The 12,362-nt window shown below is 46.4% G+C and overlaps 1 protein-coding gene across 9 annotated transcripts in view; it reads left to right on the top strand.

Annotated features, from left to right (window-relative positions):
• The first annotated feature begins 428 nt into the window (after window positions 1–428).
• PXK (PX domain containing serine/threonine kinase like) overlaps window positions 429–12,362 on the top strand; it is an 80,881-nt gene continuing 68,947 nt past the window's right edge. For 7 of the 9 annotated variants that reach the window (XM_032323616.1, XM_032323626.1, XM_032323636.1 and 4 more), the window contains exon 1: window positions 430–661. In XM_032323616.1, coding sequence (XP_032179507.1) covers window positions 560–661 — 102 coding nt within the window. In that variant the 5' untranslated portion in view covers window positions 430–559. Of the gene's footprint in view, window positions 662–12,362 lie in introns of all 9 variants that reach the window. The other 2 variants (XM_032323694.1, XM_032323704.1) reach the window with 1 other exon arrangement.

Here is a 12,362-nt window from a genome sequence, read left to right on the forward strand (position 1 = left end):
GTTAGGCTCCTTGGGCCTGGGAGGTCTGGGTGGGAAAGGTCCAGCTGTAAAACCCTCAAGTCTGTTAGTCCAGGCTTCGAGGGCCTAAAGTGAAAAGCCCAACGTTGCGAGGCTTGGTTTGGCAATCTTTGGGCCAGAGATTTCCTGGATCACAGGGCTCAGGACGCCATGTCTTCGGATCTGAGGATCTCTGGACGTGGTGGCTTGGGGTGGAGTGTCCCAGGTCTGAGGCTGGATGCTGAGGGTATCGGGTCTGCGGGCGGCTGCGAGGAGCTTGGAAACGCGCGTCCAGGGAAGCGGCGACCCCGGTACTATCGCGCTAGGACCCCGGGGGAGGCGGCGGAGGGAAGGGCGGCCAGTGTGGACAGCGAGGGCGGTGAGACGCCGGCGCTAGGACCCCGCGGGCGCGGCGGGTGGCGGCGGCGGGTGGCGGCGGCGCGTGGGGCGGCGCGTGTTGACAGCGGCGGCGGCGGCGGCGGCGGAGCCGGGCGGGCGGCGGGAGTCGGCGCGCCTGGTTCCTGCTCTTGGTGTCGAGGCGGTGGCGGACGGGCGTCCGGGGATGGCCTTCATGGAGAAGCCGCCGGCCGGCAAGGTGCTGCTGGACGACACGGTGCCGCTGACAGCAGCCATCGAGGCGAGCCAGAGCCTGCAGTCCCACACGGTGCGCGGCCCGCCGGTCGGTCGGGCGGCGCGGGGCGGCCCCGGGCGGCGAGAGGGCTTCGGGCGGCCCGGCGCGGGTTGGGCAGGGTCTCCCGGACGGGGAGCAGGGCCGGGGGTCGGCGGCCCAGAGCGGGAGGGTAGTGCCGTGGCAGTGGCTCTGGGTCAGGGGCCCCGGGGCCCAGGTGAACTCAGGTCTGCAGGGGCCGGGGGTGGGGATCTCAGCCCTCTGGGCCAAGCAGGAGGAGGGGCTCGGTGGTGCCGCTCCGAGTTGTAGGATTCCCAGGCCCACCTTGGCCAGGCGGAGTCAAGGGAACAGCTGGGACCCTCTCCTCCACTTCTGCCCGCCGCCAGCCTTCTCTCTGGGGCCGCGAGTTTTCCTCCCTTCCTCTGGGTAGCTGAGTGGCGGCGATGTGGATGTGCCTGGCCGAATCGAAGTGTGACTTTAGAGCCTACTTCTTGGGATAGCAGAATGTAAATGGCTGGTGTCTGCCGCCCCAGTTAGTGGGCAGTTGCTTGGCCTAGGCGCAGGAAGTGGTGAGGGAGGCAGTCTGGGGTCCTGCTGAGGCAGGTGTATGAGTGTGCTCCCTCCCTCCTCTAACCTGCTCTTCAGTGGGCAGTGGTAGCTTTCATTTGAGTTTAAAATCCACCAGAGTAGCATAAAGGAGTAATAGGTCCTCATAGTAAACACAGACAGAGTTCATTTGTTACATATACTGTCTTTTATGGGTCTTTAAAACCAGGATTGTTTTCATTTGCCTGTACCTTTTTTTTTTTTTAAAGAACACTGTGTATTATAATTTACAAGCAATAAACCTAGAAACCAGTAGAAAAACAGGAGCTGTCAGCCAGTAGGACTTTGTTTGAGAAATAATGAATGGGGAGAGAGAGATTCCTTAAATTGTAATGTTTTGTCAGGCCACCAAATCAGATTCCAGCTCTGAGGCTTGTTTGTTTACCATTGCAGTGTGTTTAGGGTTCATCATCTGGAGGCTAAAGCCTCACAATAGCCTTCTGTCTCTCTTTTTGTTCAAGCTGTTCTGGTGACTTCAAAGAGATCTTTTATTCTGTTGTATTAAAGTGGGACTTTTTTGAACCTCAGTTTCCTCTTCCAATAGCCGTGCTTTGTAGGGTTTGGATTGTTCAAAGTGTTCATTTCCAGTTAGGAAGATGATTATACATTTTAAAAATGTATTTCATTTTCTCATTTATCTTTAATCCTCTTTTACAGACTTGGGAGAAGGCACTGTGTTGGACAGAATTTTTACCCTTTGTAATGTATACCTGTGGGAGTATGGGTTAAAGGTTGAAATTTAGGGCAGGTAGTCAAGAATAAATTCTGATATTAAATTAGATTTTTGACTTGGCTTTTGGCACGTAAATTGTACAAACTTCCAAGGAGAAGAGTTGAGTCTTTTAGGTTTATTTTGTGTTGAAAGTAAAGAGATGCTTATAAGTACTCACAGATCACTTCTTCCAGGAAGCATTCCATGATGGCCACTGCCCAAGCCCTGTGCTCACTTCCACCTTGACCTAGATCAGTTTATTCCGTAATCACGTCTTTAGTTTTCTTCTCTACCAGACTATGAGAGGAGGGACAGACACTTAATTTTGGGTCCCAAATCCTGGTGTCTGATAGAATTTCATATGTGTTTGTTGAATGAATAAACGAATGAATTGCAACCTTACTTTGCCTCTTTTTTGTTTTGTGTAAAACAGTAGTGGTGAAAATTGGAACAATGTGGCATCTGAGGTGCTAAGTTAAGGGGGTCAGTGCTTCAGAAAGGTAGTGAAAGATGTAATAAGATTCCATTTCTACTGCTGAGCTTTTCTTTAAGAAATAAAATAATTAGAGTAGAGAATGAGAGTCCCTATAATGATGACTGATCACAAAAGATAGTGACTCACAGGAGACCCTTAGAGGCAGATGTGGTGGAGTAAAAAACACTGTAGCATTGTCTTGCGCAATTTTTGACTGTTCTATGTTCTTGTCATTTTAGCTGTAGAATTGGAGAGTGGGAAATGTTGCATCAGCCCTGAACTTTATTGAGAAAATCATATGCTGATGCAGACTTTCTGGATTATTAGCCCCTTATGAGTAAGTAAGTCCCTTTAAAACAGGAACTGTTGGAAATTATTTTGGAAAGAAGTAGTTGTTAATGGTGGCATATGGAAGAAAAGAGCATTGTTTTCTATTGGGAAAACTGAAGGTGACTTTCGTCTTTGTCAGCTGAAGGGAGACGGTGTCCCAAAAGTCAGGGCAGTCCTCCCTCTGAAATGCTGAAAAATGGATGTTCTCCTTGGCTGTAGGATAGAAACAGAGAGAGAGAGTATATAGTGGACAGCCTTTGAGTTGGAAGAGGCAAGATGTTAATATAGTTTTGGGCAGACACTTGCTAGTCTGTGGGCAAGTCATAAGAAGGTTAACTTTTTGATGTGTATTTTGATGTTGTAAAGAGGGTAATAAATGCGTACTCTGCCTGCCTTCCAAGGTTGTTACAAAGATCAAATGCAACAGTCTTTATGAAGTATTCCTAAGGGGCGTTTCTTTTTTCTTCCGTCTCTTCACTTCTGGTGAAATAACATCCAAAGCATTAAACATGGTAAAGTGTTATTATCGTAAATAGCTAATTTCTGTCCATGGTTCCTTCCCTTTACCAAGGTTGTTTAGCTTTGGGAAACAGAATTTACAGCAGAAAATTTTAGGTTACATAGGATTCAAAATTTATGGACTTGGGAGGGAAACATTCTGTGGGTTGGAAAATACAGATGCCAGGATGGAGGGAACACAAGGTCACTACGAGAAAGGCATATTTGCATGAGAAACTGGCAGAGAGGGTACAGATTGGTAGATGATTCTGTTTTTGACTGTGGTTTGAATGATTTTATTTTCACTTTTATGGAGCACAATGAATTTGGCTTCAGGAAATAGACCAGGCCTCTGCTGCAAGGAAATGAAACTTCCATAAAATCCAAAGGGACTATAGTTAGGGAGGATGCTTTCAGCTCGGGTGGGAGGAAAGGGAAGGATTTTCCAAACAAAAGGAATTTGAATAAAAAGCCATACAGGTGAATTGTGGGAAAGTTGGGGCTACTGAAGAGAAGACAAGAGAAATAGAGATGTTCTTGGTGACGTGAAAGGGAAAACTTCTAAAAATCAATAGATTGAAAAAGTGCTTACCTAGCTGAAACAGAAACCAGAGGAAACCGATAGTTTTGGAGAGGGTTGTTATCAAATATGCATATCAGGTTTTTGCTGGTCAGTGTGCTATAGTGTGCTAACGCTTCATCTCCATTTGCTCCTTTTAAAATACTCTTTTGTGGGGCTCATCTGATTCAAGGCCCATTTACTCTGCATTTGATGCATTTTGTTCTTGAGAAACAAAAGATAATTTTAGTGGTATTTGAGGCATAACACAATTTTTTTAAATCTGGAAAGATAATATTACATGTTGAGATCTTTACTGAAAATAGTTCTCTCTTTGAACCTTTGATTTTTGGAAACTGTATTCTTACACAGTTTATTTATTCAACAGCTCTCATTAATTTGAGAAAAATGTGTTGTGTACCTACTGTGTGCCAAACACATGCTGGAGATCTGGTGGTATGCTAGATAGCTCCTGCTTTCATTGAGCTTTTGTTCTGTGGGATTCTGAGGTCTTCCGTTTCCTGAGGTGTAGACAAATCAGTCAGAGTCTTTATCTGTCAAACACAGATGGTTTTGATCTTCCTTTTGTGGCTTGGATTATTGAGCCTCCGCTTATTTTTATTTTATTTTATTTTTTAAAGATTATTTATTTATTTATTTGACAGAGATTACAAGTAGGCAGAGAGGCAGGCAGAGCGGTGGGGAAGCAGGCTCCCCGCTGAGCAGAGAGCCTGATGAAGGGCTCCATCCCAGGACCCTGGGACCATGACCTGAGCCGTAGGCAGAGGCTTTAACCCACTGAGCCACCCAGGCGCCCGAGCCTCCGGTTTTTATTCAGTGACCTTTTTTAAGTCTTTTTCTTTTTATATTTTATTTATTTGACAGAGAACGAGAGATCACAAGTAGGCAGAGAGGCAGGCAGGGAGAGAAGGCGAAGCAGGCTCCCTCCCGAGCAGAGAGCCCGATGCATGGCTCCATCCCAGGACCCTGGGGTCATGACCTGAGCTGAAGGCAGAGGCTTAACCCACTGAGCCACCCAGGCGCCCCTTTATGTAGTCTTTTAAACTCTTTTCATACGTCCTCAGAATAAATCAATCAAATGTGATGCCAAATTAGCAGACCTCATTGCCTTCAGAGCCTGACATTTTAGGCAACCCAGTGCTCAAAATCGGGATCTCTCTGGGCTTCCTTTTGGGATGCTGTTTGGAAGTTTCTTTACAATTCCAAGTTATACTGAATACTTTAACAAAAAAAATTCCTTGAAGATATTTGCATAGGCATATGCAAATGATAGTTCCTCATTTTATATGAAGATAAGTTTTCTTGAAATCTTTTTTTTGTTTGTTTTTTTAAAGATTTTATTTATTTGAGAGAGAGTGAGAGAGAGAGATGAGAGAGCACACATAGAGGGAGAATCAGGCTCCCCGCTGAGCAGGGAGCCTGATATGAGGCTTGCTTGATCCCAGGACCCTGGGATCATGACCTGAGCCACCCAGGCGCTCCAAGTTTTCTTGAAATCAAACCACTTGTCTTTTATTTGGTTATGTATTTTTCCCGATTGTTTTTGAAACCTGTGATGGATAGTTGCAAAAGTCTGAGTTGGAAACTTTTAGATAATGGTAATTAGTTAATTTAGAGATTGTAAGTAAACTGTATGTATTTTTTTTTTTTTTAAGATTTTATTTATTGGAGCTCCTGGTTGGCTCGGTGGGTTAAAGCCTCTGCCTTTGGCTCAGGGAGCAGTGTGGTGATCTCAGGGTCCTGGGATGGAGCTCTGTATCAGTCTGTCTGCTCGGCAGGGAGCCTGCTTAACCCCTCTCTCTCTCTGCCTGCCTCTCTGCCTACTTGTGATCACTGTCTGTCAAATACATACATAAAATCTTCAAAAAAAAAAAAAGATTTTATGTATGTATTTGACAGAGAGAGACACAGTGAGAGAGGGAACGCAACCAGGGGGAGTGGGAGGCCTCCTGCTGAGCAGGGAGCCTGATGTGGGGCTCGATCCCAGGACCCTGAGATCATGACCTGGGCCGAAGGCAGACGCTTAACCAACTGAACCACCCAGGTGCCCCTAAACTGTACCTATTGAAGTCAATTTTTTGCAGACTGACTTAGGGGCTGGCTGGTGATTTTTTTTTTTTTTTTTTTTTTAAATTTTGAGTGAGGGTATGCAGGTGGGGGAGGTGGGAGGGGTAGAAGCAGAGAGAGAGACCCCTAAGCAGGCTTCATGCCCAGTGCAGAGCCTGATTTCACAACCCTGAGATCCTGACCTTAGCCGAAGTCAAGAGTCAGACGCTTAACTGAGCCACCCAAATACCCCTAGGGGCTGATGATTCTTAGTCCTCATCACTTCTTTTGAGGATTATCCCACTAGGAAGATGTTTTTGTAGTAGGAATATAAATAAGAAGCTGGCTGTAGTTACCTGGAAGACATAGGATTCTGGGACTGAGGTTTATTTTAGGGGAAAAGATCTTACATGTTTTGCTTCTCAGGGCGATATAAATATTCACCCATGTGTTTGTAGCCTCCATGTAGTTTGTGATCTTAAGAAGATTGTTCAAAATATAGATTGTTGATTGATGGTCAAAATGGGTTCATTTGGGCCAACTAGAACCAACCTGTTTTCTACTGAGGCCGGTAGTAGTTCCTTTTCAAGCTGCTAGAGATTTCTGAGCGGCTTCACATGAAATGAGGCTCCTTTATGTTCCAGCTTTTGGCATCCTGAAAGCAGGAGAACTGGACTCGAACATTGTTTTGGAACTCAGAAGTGCTTGAGTGCTTAGGGGTGTTGTAGAAGGGAGGGTAATGGGTTTTTTTCTGTTGTTTTCCCTCCAAAACTGGAAGTCATTCTTGTCAATGACTTCTTTCACAAGGAAGATGCATATGGTAGGGGAGATTAAGGTATGACTGTCTTCAGAGGAGATGACAGAGAACTTCATTTTCAGTTTGAAAATGTTGACTAAGGACTAAGGGACAGGCACTGTATCTGGAGTAAATACTTGTACCTCTCGAGAGGAAGAGTTTATGTGGATTGACCATTTAGTCTCCAGTTGATCTTGCTGACTGTCAAATTTGGGGTGAGTCTGGCCATTTCCAGTTGAAAAGCTATCACACATTTCCTCCTGCTTACTAAAAGAGTACATTTTTCCTGTGGTCTTCAGATAATTGAGTAGTTACTTTTTGTTGGGTAAGAAAGTATTCCTATTAGTATAATATTAGTTTGAGGAACCTATTGCAACAGAATTCTTCTAGAATTTTTTTTTCTTAGTAACAGCTTTATATATAATTTACATACCATATAATTTACCCATTGACTATACAAGTTAAGTTAAGTGTATTCACAGAGTTGTATACCTGTCTCCATAATCAGTCTTAAAATTTTATGTATTCATTTCCGAGAGAGAGAGAAAGAGAGAGAAACAGCAAGGGGGGGGGCAGTAGGAAGTGGGGGAGAATGCTCAGGCAGACTCTCCACTGAACACAGAGCCTGATGTGGGGCTCCATCCCTGGATCCTGAGATCATAACCTGAGCCTAAATTAAGAGTTGGCTGCTTAACTGAGCCACCCAGCTGCCCATTCCCCCCACTTTTTTAGATTTATTATTTATCATAATGAATTTTAGAACATTTCATTACCCTGAAAGGAAGCCCCATACCTTCTAGCTGTCACCCTGGGAAGTTTATGACATTTCAGGATACTAAACTTGAGACACATTCTTAGCACAAGTTCTTTACGTCTCTGGGTTTACCTCCTTTCACAATCTTTTTAGAGGGACAGATTCTCTGTAAATGCTCATACACATGTTAAGATAACCTCCCAGATCCTCCCTGGCCTGAAGCCTGCTCTTTGGCATTGAATCTTAGGTTAAGAATCACTGCTGGAGAAGGTTTTTCGAACTGCAAAGTTGAAGTAGCTCATATCTAAACAGTTTGTCTTGCTGCTGTATGAACCCTGCTTTCAGGAAGCTGTGGCTTTGGAATAGTAGATGAATTCTGTTCTGTCAGTGGGAAGGAGTTACTCTGGGTTGCACCTTGCTGAGGGCATTGAGGCGTAGGTGCTGAGATGACTTAGTACAGGAGCCCAGCGGAAGGCACGGGCCTCTGTATGGGACAGCAGGGTGTTGGCACCCTGGCCACCTTACTCTTTATGATATTTCAACCAGGCTGCCACACTGCTTCTGTGTGGCTCCTCAGAAACTGGTCATCTCTCCGCAGTTCAGTCGAGGCTGTTTTGGGGTGGCGGGAGGAGGGAGTGACTAGAGTGTTGGTAAGGGACAAACCTGGGTCTAAGATGCCGCAGCTGTTTCCGAGGTGCAAAGGGAAGGCAGTGTTGTTCCGCATGCCTGCCTTCCAGCCTGCCCTTCGCCCGGTGACCGGGGACTGGTGGGTGGGGACAGGTGCACTTTAGTCCTGCAGGGGGAAATGGAGCCTGAAGCGGGCCTGCTCACACCACACTGAGCCCTCTCACTGTCCCCCCCCCCCCCCCCCCCCAGAGCACAGGGAAGGGCTGGCTGACACATCGCTGTGCTCCAGACATCCCCATGTGTCCCCCTGTGCATACCACATTCACTAACAGCCTGCTGCTCTCCACTCCGTGCTGCTTCTCAGGTTCTGGCTCTGGCTTTCCGACGGCCACTGCGGTCGGTGCTGGGGGTGCGGTGGTGAGCAGGCCTGACTCCGGGAGCTCTGAGCATGCAGGACTCACTTCTGCCCCTTCCCGCCACTCAGAGAGCAAGGGGCATTTGGGTGGTGCCTGTGGGCAGCTTGTTCTGCCTCTGTCCATGTCTTTCTCTCTGAGTTTATTCCCCACTCCAAATCCAGCCTTTCATGTCTGTGTATTGTTACTTTGATTCCATTTCAAACTAGCACATTCCTTAGCGTATAATAGTAAGACTCAGTCCTGTTTGTTGAGTAAATGGATTTGTTGTATGATTGCGGTTATCTGAGCTACAATTCAGGGAACCCTTCCTGGGGACAACTACCTTACCAAGCTCGATATGCTTTTCTTTATTTTTTTAAGAAGATTTTATTTATTCACTTGAGAGAGAGACAGAGAGAGCACAAACAGGGGAAGAGGCAGAGGGAGAGGAAGAAGCAGACTCCCCACTGAGCAGGGAGCCCAAAACAAGGCTCTGTGCCCCATCCTGGGATGGTGACCTGAACCTAAGGCAGATTCTTAACCACTGAGCCACCCAGGCGCCCCTGCAGAGCTGGATATGCTTTTCCTTCGTTCTTTCTTTCTTTCTTTTTAAGATTTTATTTATTTATTTGAGAGAGAGACTGTGAGAGGAGAGAAGGTCAGAGGGAGAAGCAGGCTGTCGCTGGAACCGGGAGCCCGTTGTGGGACTTGATCCCAGGGCTCTGGGATCATGACCTGAGCCCTAACCAAGAGTCAGTGCTTAACGGATTATGCCATCCAGGTGCCTCCATACCTGTTATTTCTTACTACTTTGTTTTCTATTTGTAATCTCCCTCTCCCACACACGTGAAAGGGTAAGGCAGGAGCAGAGGGACAATAACCTTAGTGACCTTGGACAAACGGTTTAATCTCTGTTTCTTTGTAAAGTGCAGATGATAAGAGTACTTTAGAGCTGCTGTGAGGTAAATTAACTGAGCTCACACGTGGAACGTTCTCAGCAGAGATCGGCACATAAGTATCAGCTGTTTTGATGTAGTTTATTACCTCTGTATTTGCCAGAACACTGGTAACTAACTTCTCAGGTACAGGTACTTGCTGGGTGCTCAGGTATGTTTAGCAGAAAAAGGAGAATTATTTATTTAAAAGTTTGTTTCACTGTCAGCTGTGACCGCTTTCCTACCAAATGGCAAAAAAGAGACCAGTGACCTGTCAAAGAGCAACTCCCCTACCGCCTTTTTCTTTTTCGCTCTGAAGTAACCTGTTTTGATAGCAAGGCTCAGGGGATACAGCCTGGGGTCCCCTGCCTGGCAGCAGAGCCAGCTTTTGGCATTCAGAGGCGGCGGAAGAGGTGGAAGAGGCAAATGGGCAAGCCGGGGCTCGGCCACGGAACTGGCAGATGGGCTCCCAGAGGCCGGGTCTTGGGGCAGGGGGGTTGCCTGGCAAATGCCCATTTCAGCTCTTTACCTTGAAGCTTTTGTGCGTCCCCAACATCGGTGTACACACATTTTCCTGTGGCAGTGGGGTGAGAAACAGAAAGCACTGTGCTCTGTTCTTGCCCCTGCCAAGTAGACCGTGCCAACCCATACTTGTGAGGGGGTGGGCTGGGGGGCAGCTGACCTCTTCAGAACACCGCTTCCTGAGACGTGCACTTCTGTTCTGTGGAGCCCCGCTGACTTCCTTTCCCCTAGGCAGGCTGTGGGCACAGACTTTTTGGGTGTCTTTCACTGTGAAGCACAGAACTTCTTCCTTGTCGGAAAGTCTCTACGGTTTGGGAACCTTAGCAAGCACCTATGAGGAGTCTCCTGTGAACTGGGCACTGGGTGGTGTATTAAGATAAAAAGATGAACGAAGCAGGGAGCTTCTTTCCTGGAGGTGGCAGATGTCTGAACCAAAGGTGACGGTGTTGAAAGTGCTCGCCTGCCTGGGAGCCCTGAGGGGACAGTGGGAGTGGCTCCAACCCCCCAGGTCCTTCCTGGGGCTTTGACCTCCACAGCTTCTCAGAGAACAGGTTCTAAATTAGCATTCCCCAGGCTTTTGAACTTGCAGACTCCTTTCATCGTACTACTGAATTATAAAAAACCCCCTCTGGAAGTGATTTTGAATTAAAAAAATATTTTTTTCAGATCAGTACATTATTGAAAATTATATTAATGTTTGGGGTCTGAATTACATTGTTTTTGAAATACAAGAGGCAGTGAGAATTGTGATAAGATGAACACAGCTTAAGGCTCTGATAATGCGCATCTTCGGACATTTTGCAGAATTACCAATTTTATCATGGTTCTCTCTTCTTGTATTTCTCACTAACTTCTCACTTAACTCATATTTTACCATTGGCATTCCTAATAAAAGCCTGTCTTTAGTCATGGTCCATTAATGGGTATAAATGAAACCATGTATGACGCAGAGCAAAATCTATTAAAAAGCAGGCGCCTGGGTGCTTCATTAAGCTTCTGCCTTTGGCTCAGGTCATGATCCCAGGGTCCTGGGATTGAGCCCCAAAACGGGCTCCTTGCTCAATGGAAAGCCTTCTCCCACTCCCCCTGCTTATGTTCCCTTTCTCACTGTGTTTTTCTCTGTCAGATAAATAAATAAAATCTTTCAAAAAAAAAAAAAAAAAGAGTTGAAAAGCTATGTAGAGGCCCAAACTGTGATAAACCAAATAAAGCATGAACACACTCATCTGATTTCTGTGACTGGCCCCATGTTTCCTGTGAGTTCACTTGGAGGCTCTTAGTCTGTTCTGGGCTAAAGGGAGGGAAAAAAAAATTTAAGATTTTATTTATTTTTCAGAGAGACAGTGAGAGAGCTCACAAGCCAGGGGAGTGGTAGCAGAGGGAGAAGCAGGCTCCCCTCTGAGCAGGGAACCCAATGAGGGACTTGACTCCAGGACCCTAGGATCATGATGTCAGCTGAAGGCAGATGTTTAACCAGTTGAGCTGTCCAGGGGTCCCAAAGGGAGAAAATATTTAAATAATTATTTTATTGATGTATTTTTTAAAAATTAGAAATGTAAGCAGAAGCCTTGTAACCTTTAATACGTAAATCCTTCCTGAGACTAGCTGTTCATCCTCTTCTAAACTGTTACTAACCCACCCCATAAGGATCTCAGTTTAAAATACTAAAGAAAAAAAAAAATAAAATACTAAAGAATGACTAGCTGTGTTCTCTGAGGCTGGGTTGCATTCGCAGACTTCAGTTAATTCAGCCATGCTGCTGTGAGCGTGCCCTTTGTTCCTGGCACCGTGCTGCACACTTGGGGAGCACATCCGAGCAAGACCCATGCGGTCCCTGCCTTTGTTTGTTCATTCCAAAAGGATCTGTCATGGAGGATTCTGATGGGAAGTAGAAGATGGGAAGGGGAGATTGGGCCAGCTCTGGGGTCCCTTGGAGGCCAGGCTCAGGGATCTGAACAGCAGTGAGGGCCGTGAGCAGGTTATGTAGCATGTGGAAGTGGTTTTTAGGAAGCTTATTTTGCTGCTGGTGAGTAGGGGTTGGTGCAAAGTGTGAAGGGAGGGGAGAAGCGAGTTCAGGGTGGTAGTGAAGCGATGGGTTAGAAAGGCCACATCAGGTCAGTGGCAGTGGGGAGAGAAGGACTGGAGAGAGGCAGGAACGCAACAGGGAAGTCTGCTAGGTAGAGGCCACAAGGGAAACAAAGGCACCAGAAAAGAATAGAGAAACGGTCCAGGGTAAGTGAGCAGTAACTGGTTTACCCAGGAAGATCGTGAGTCTGAGTCTGGTTCTAGAAAGTTCGGGCAGTACTGAAGAGGCAGTGGCACTTGCCATGATAACAGCTAGGGCCCAGCCCTATGCTAAGTTCTCTATGTTACTTATCTCACTTCCTAAGTTGGACAAATGCAGGCGCCCATGTAACCACTGTAACATTTTCATCACTCCAGATATTTCCTTGAGGCCTCT

The sequence above is a fragment of the Mustela erminea genome, chromosome 1, assembly GCF_009829155.1.
Source record: "Mustela erminea isolate mMusErm1 chromosome 1, mMusErm1.Pri, whole genome shotgun sequence".
Classification (NCBI taxonomy): domain Eukaryota; kingdom Metazoa; phylum Chordata; class Mammalia; order Carnivora; family Mustelidae; genus Mustela; species Mustela erminea.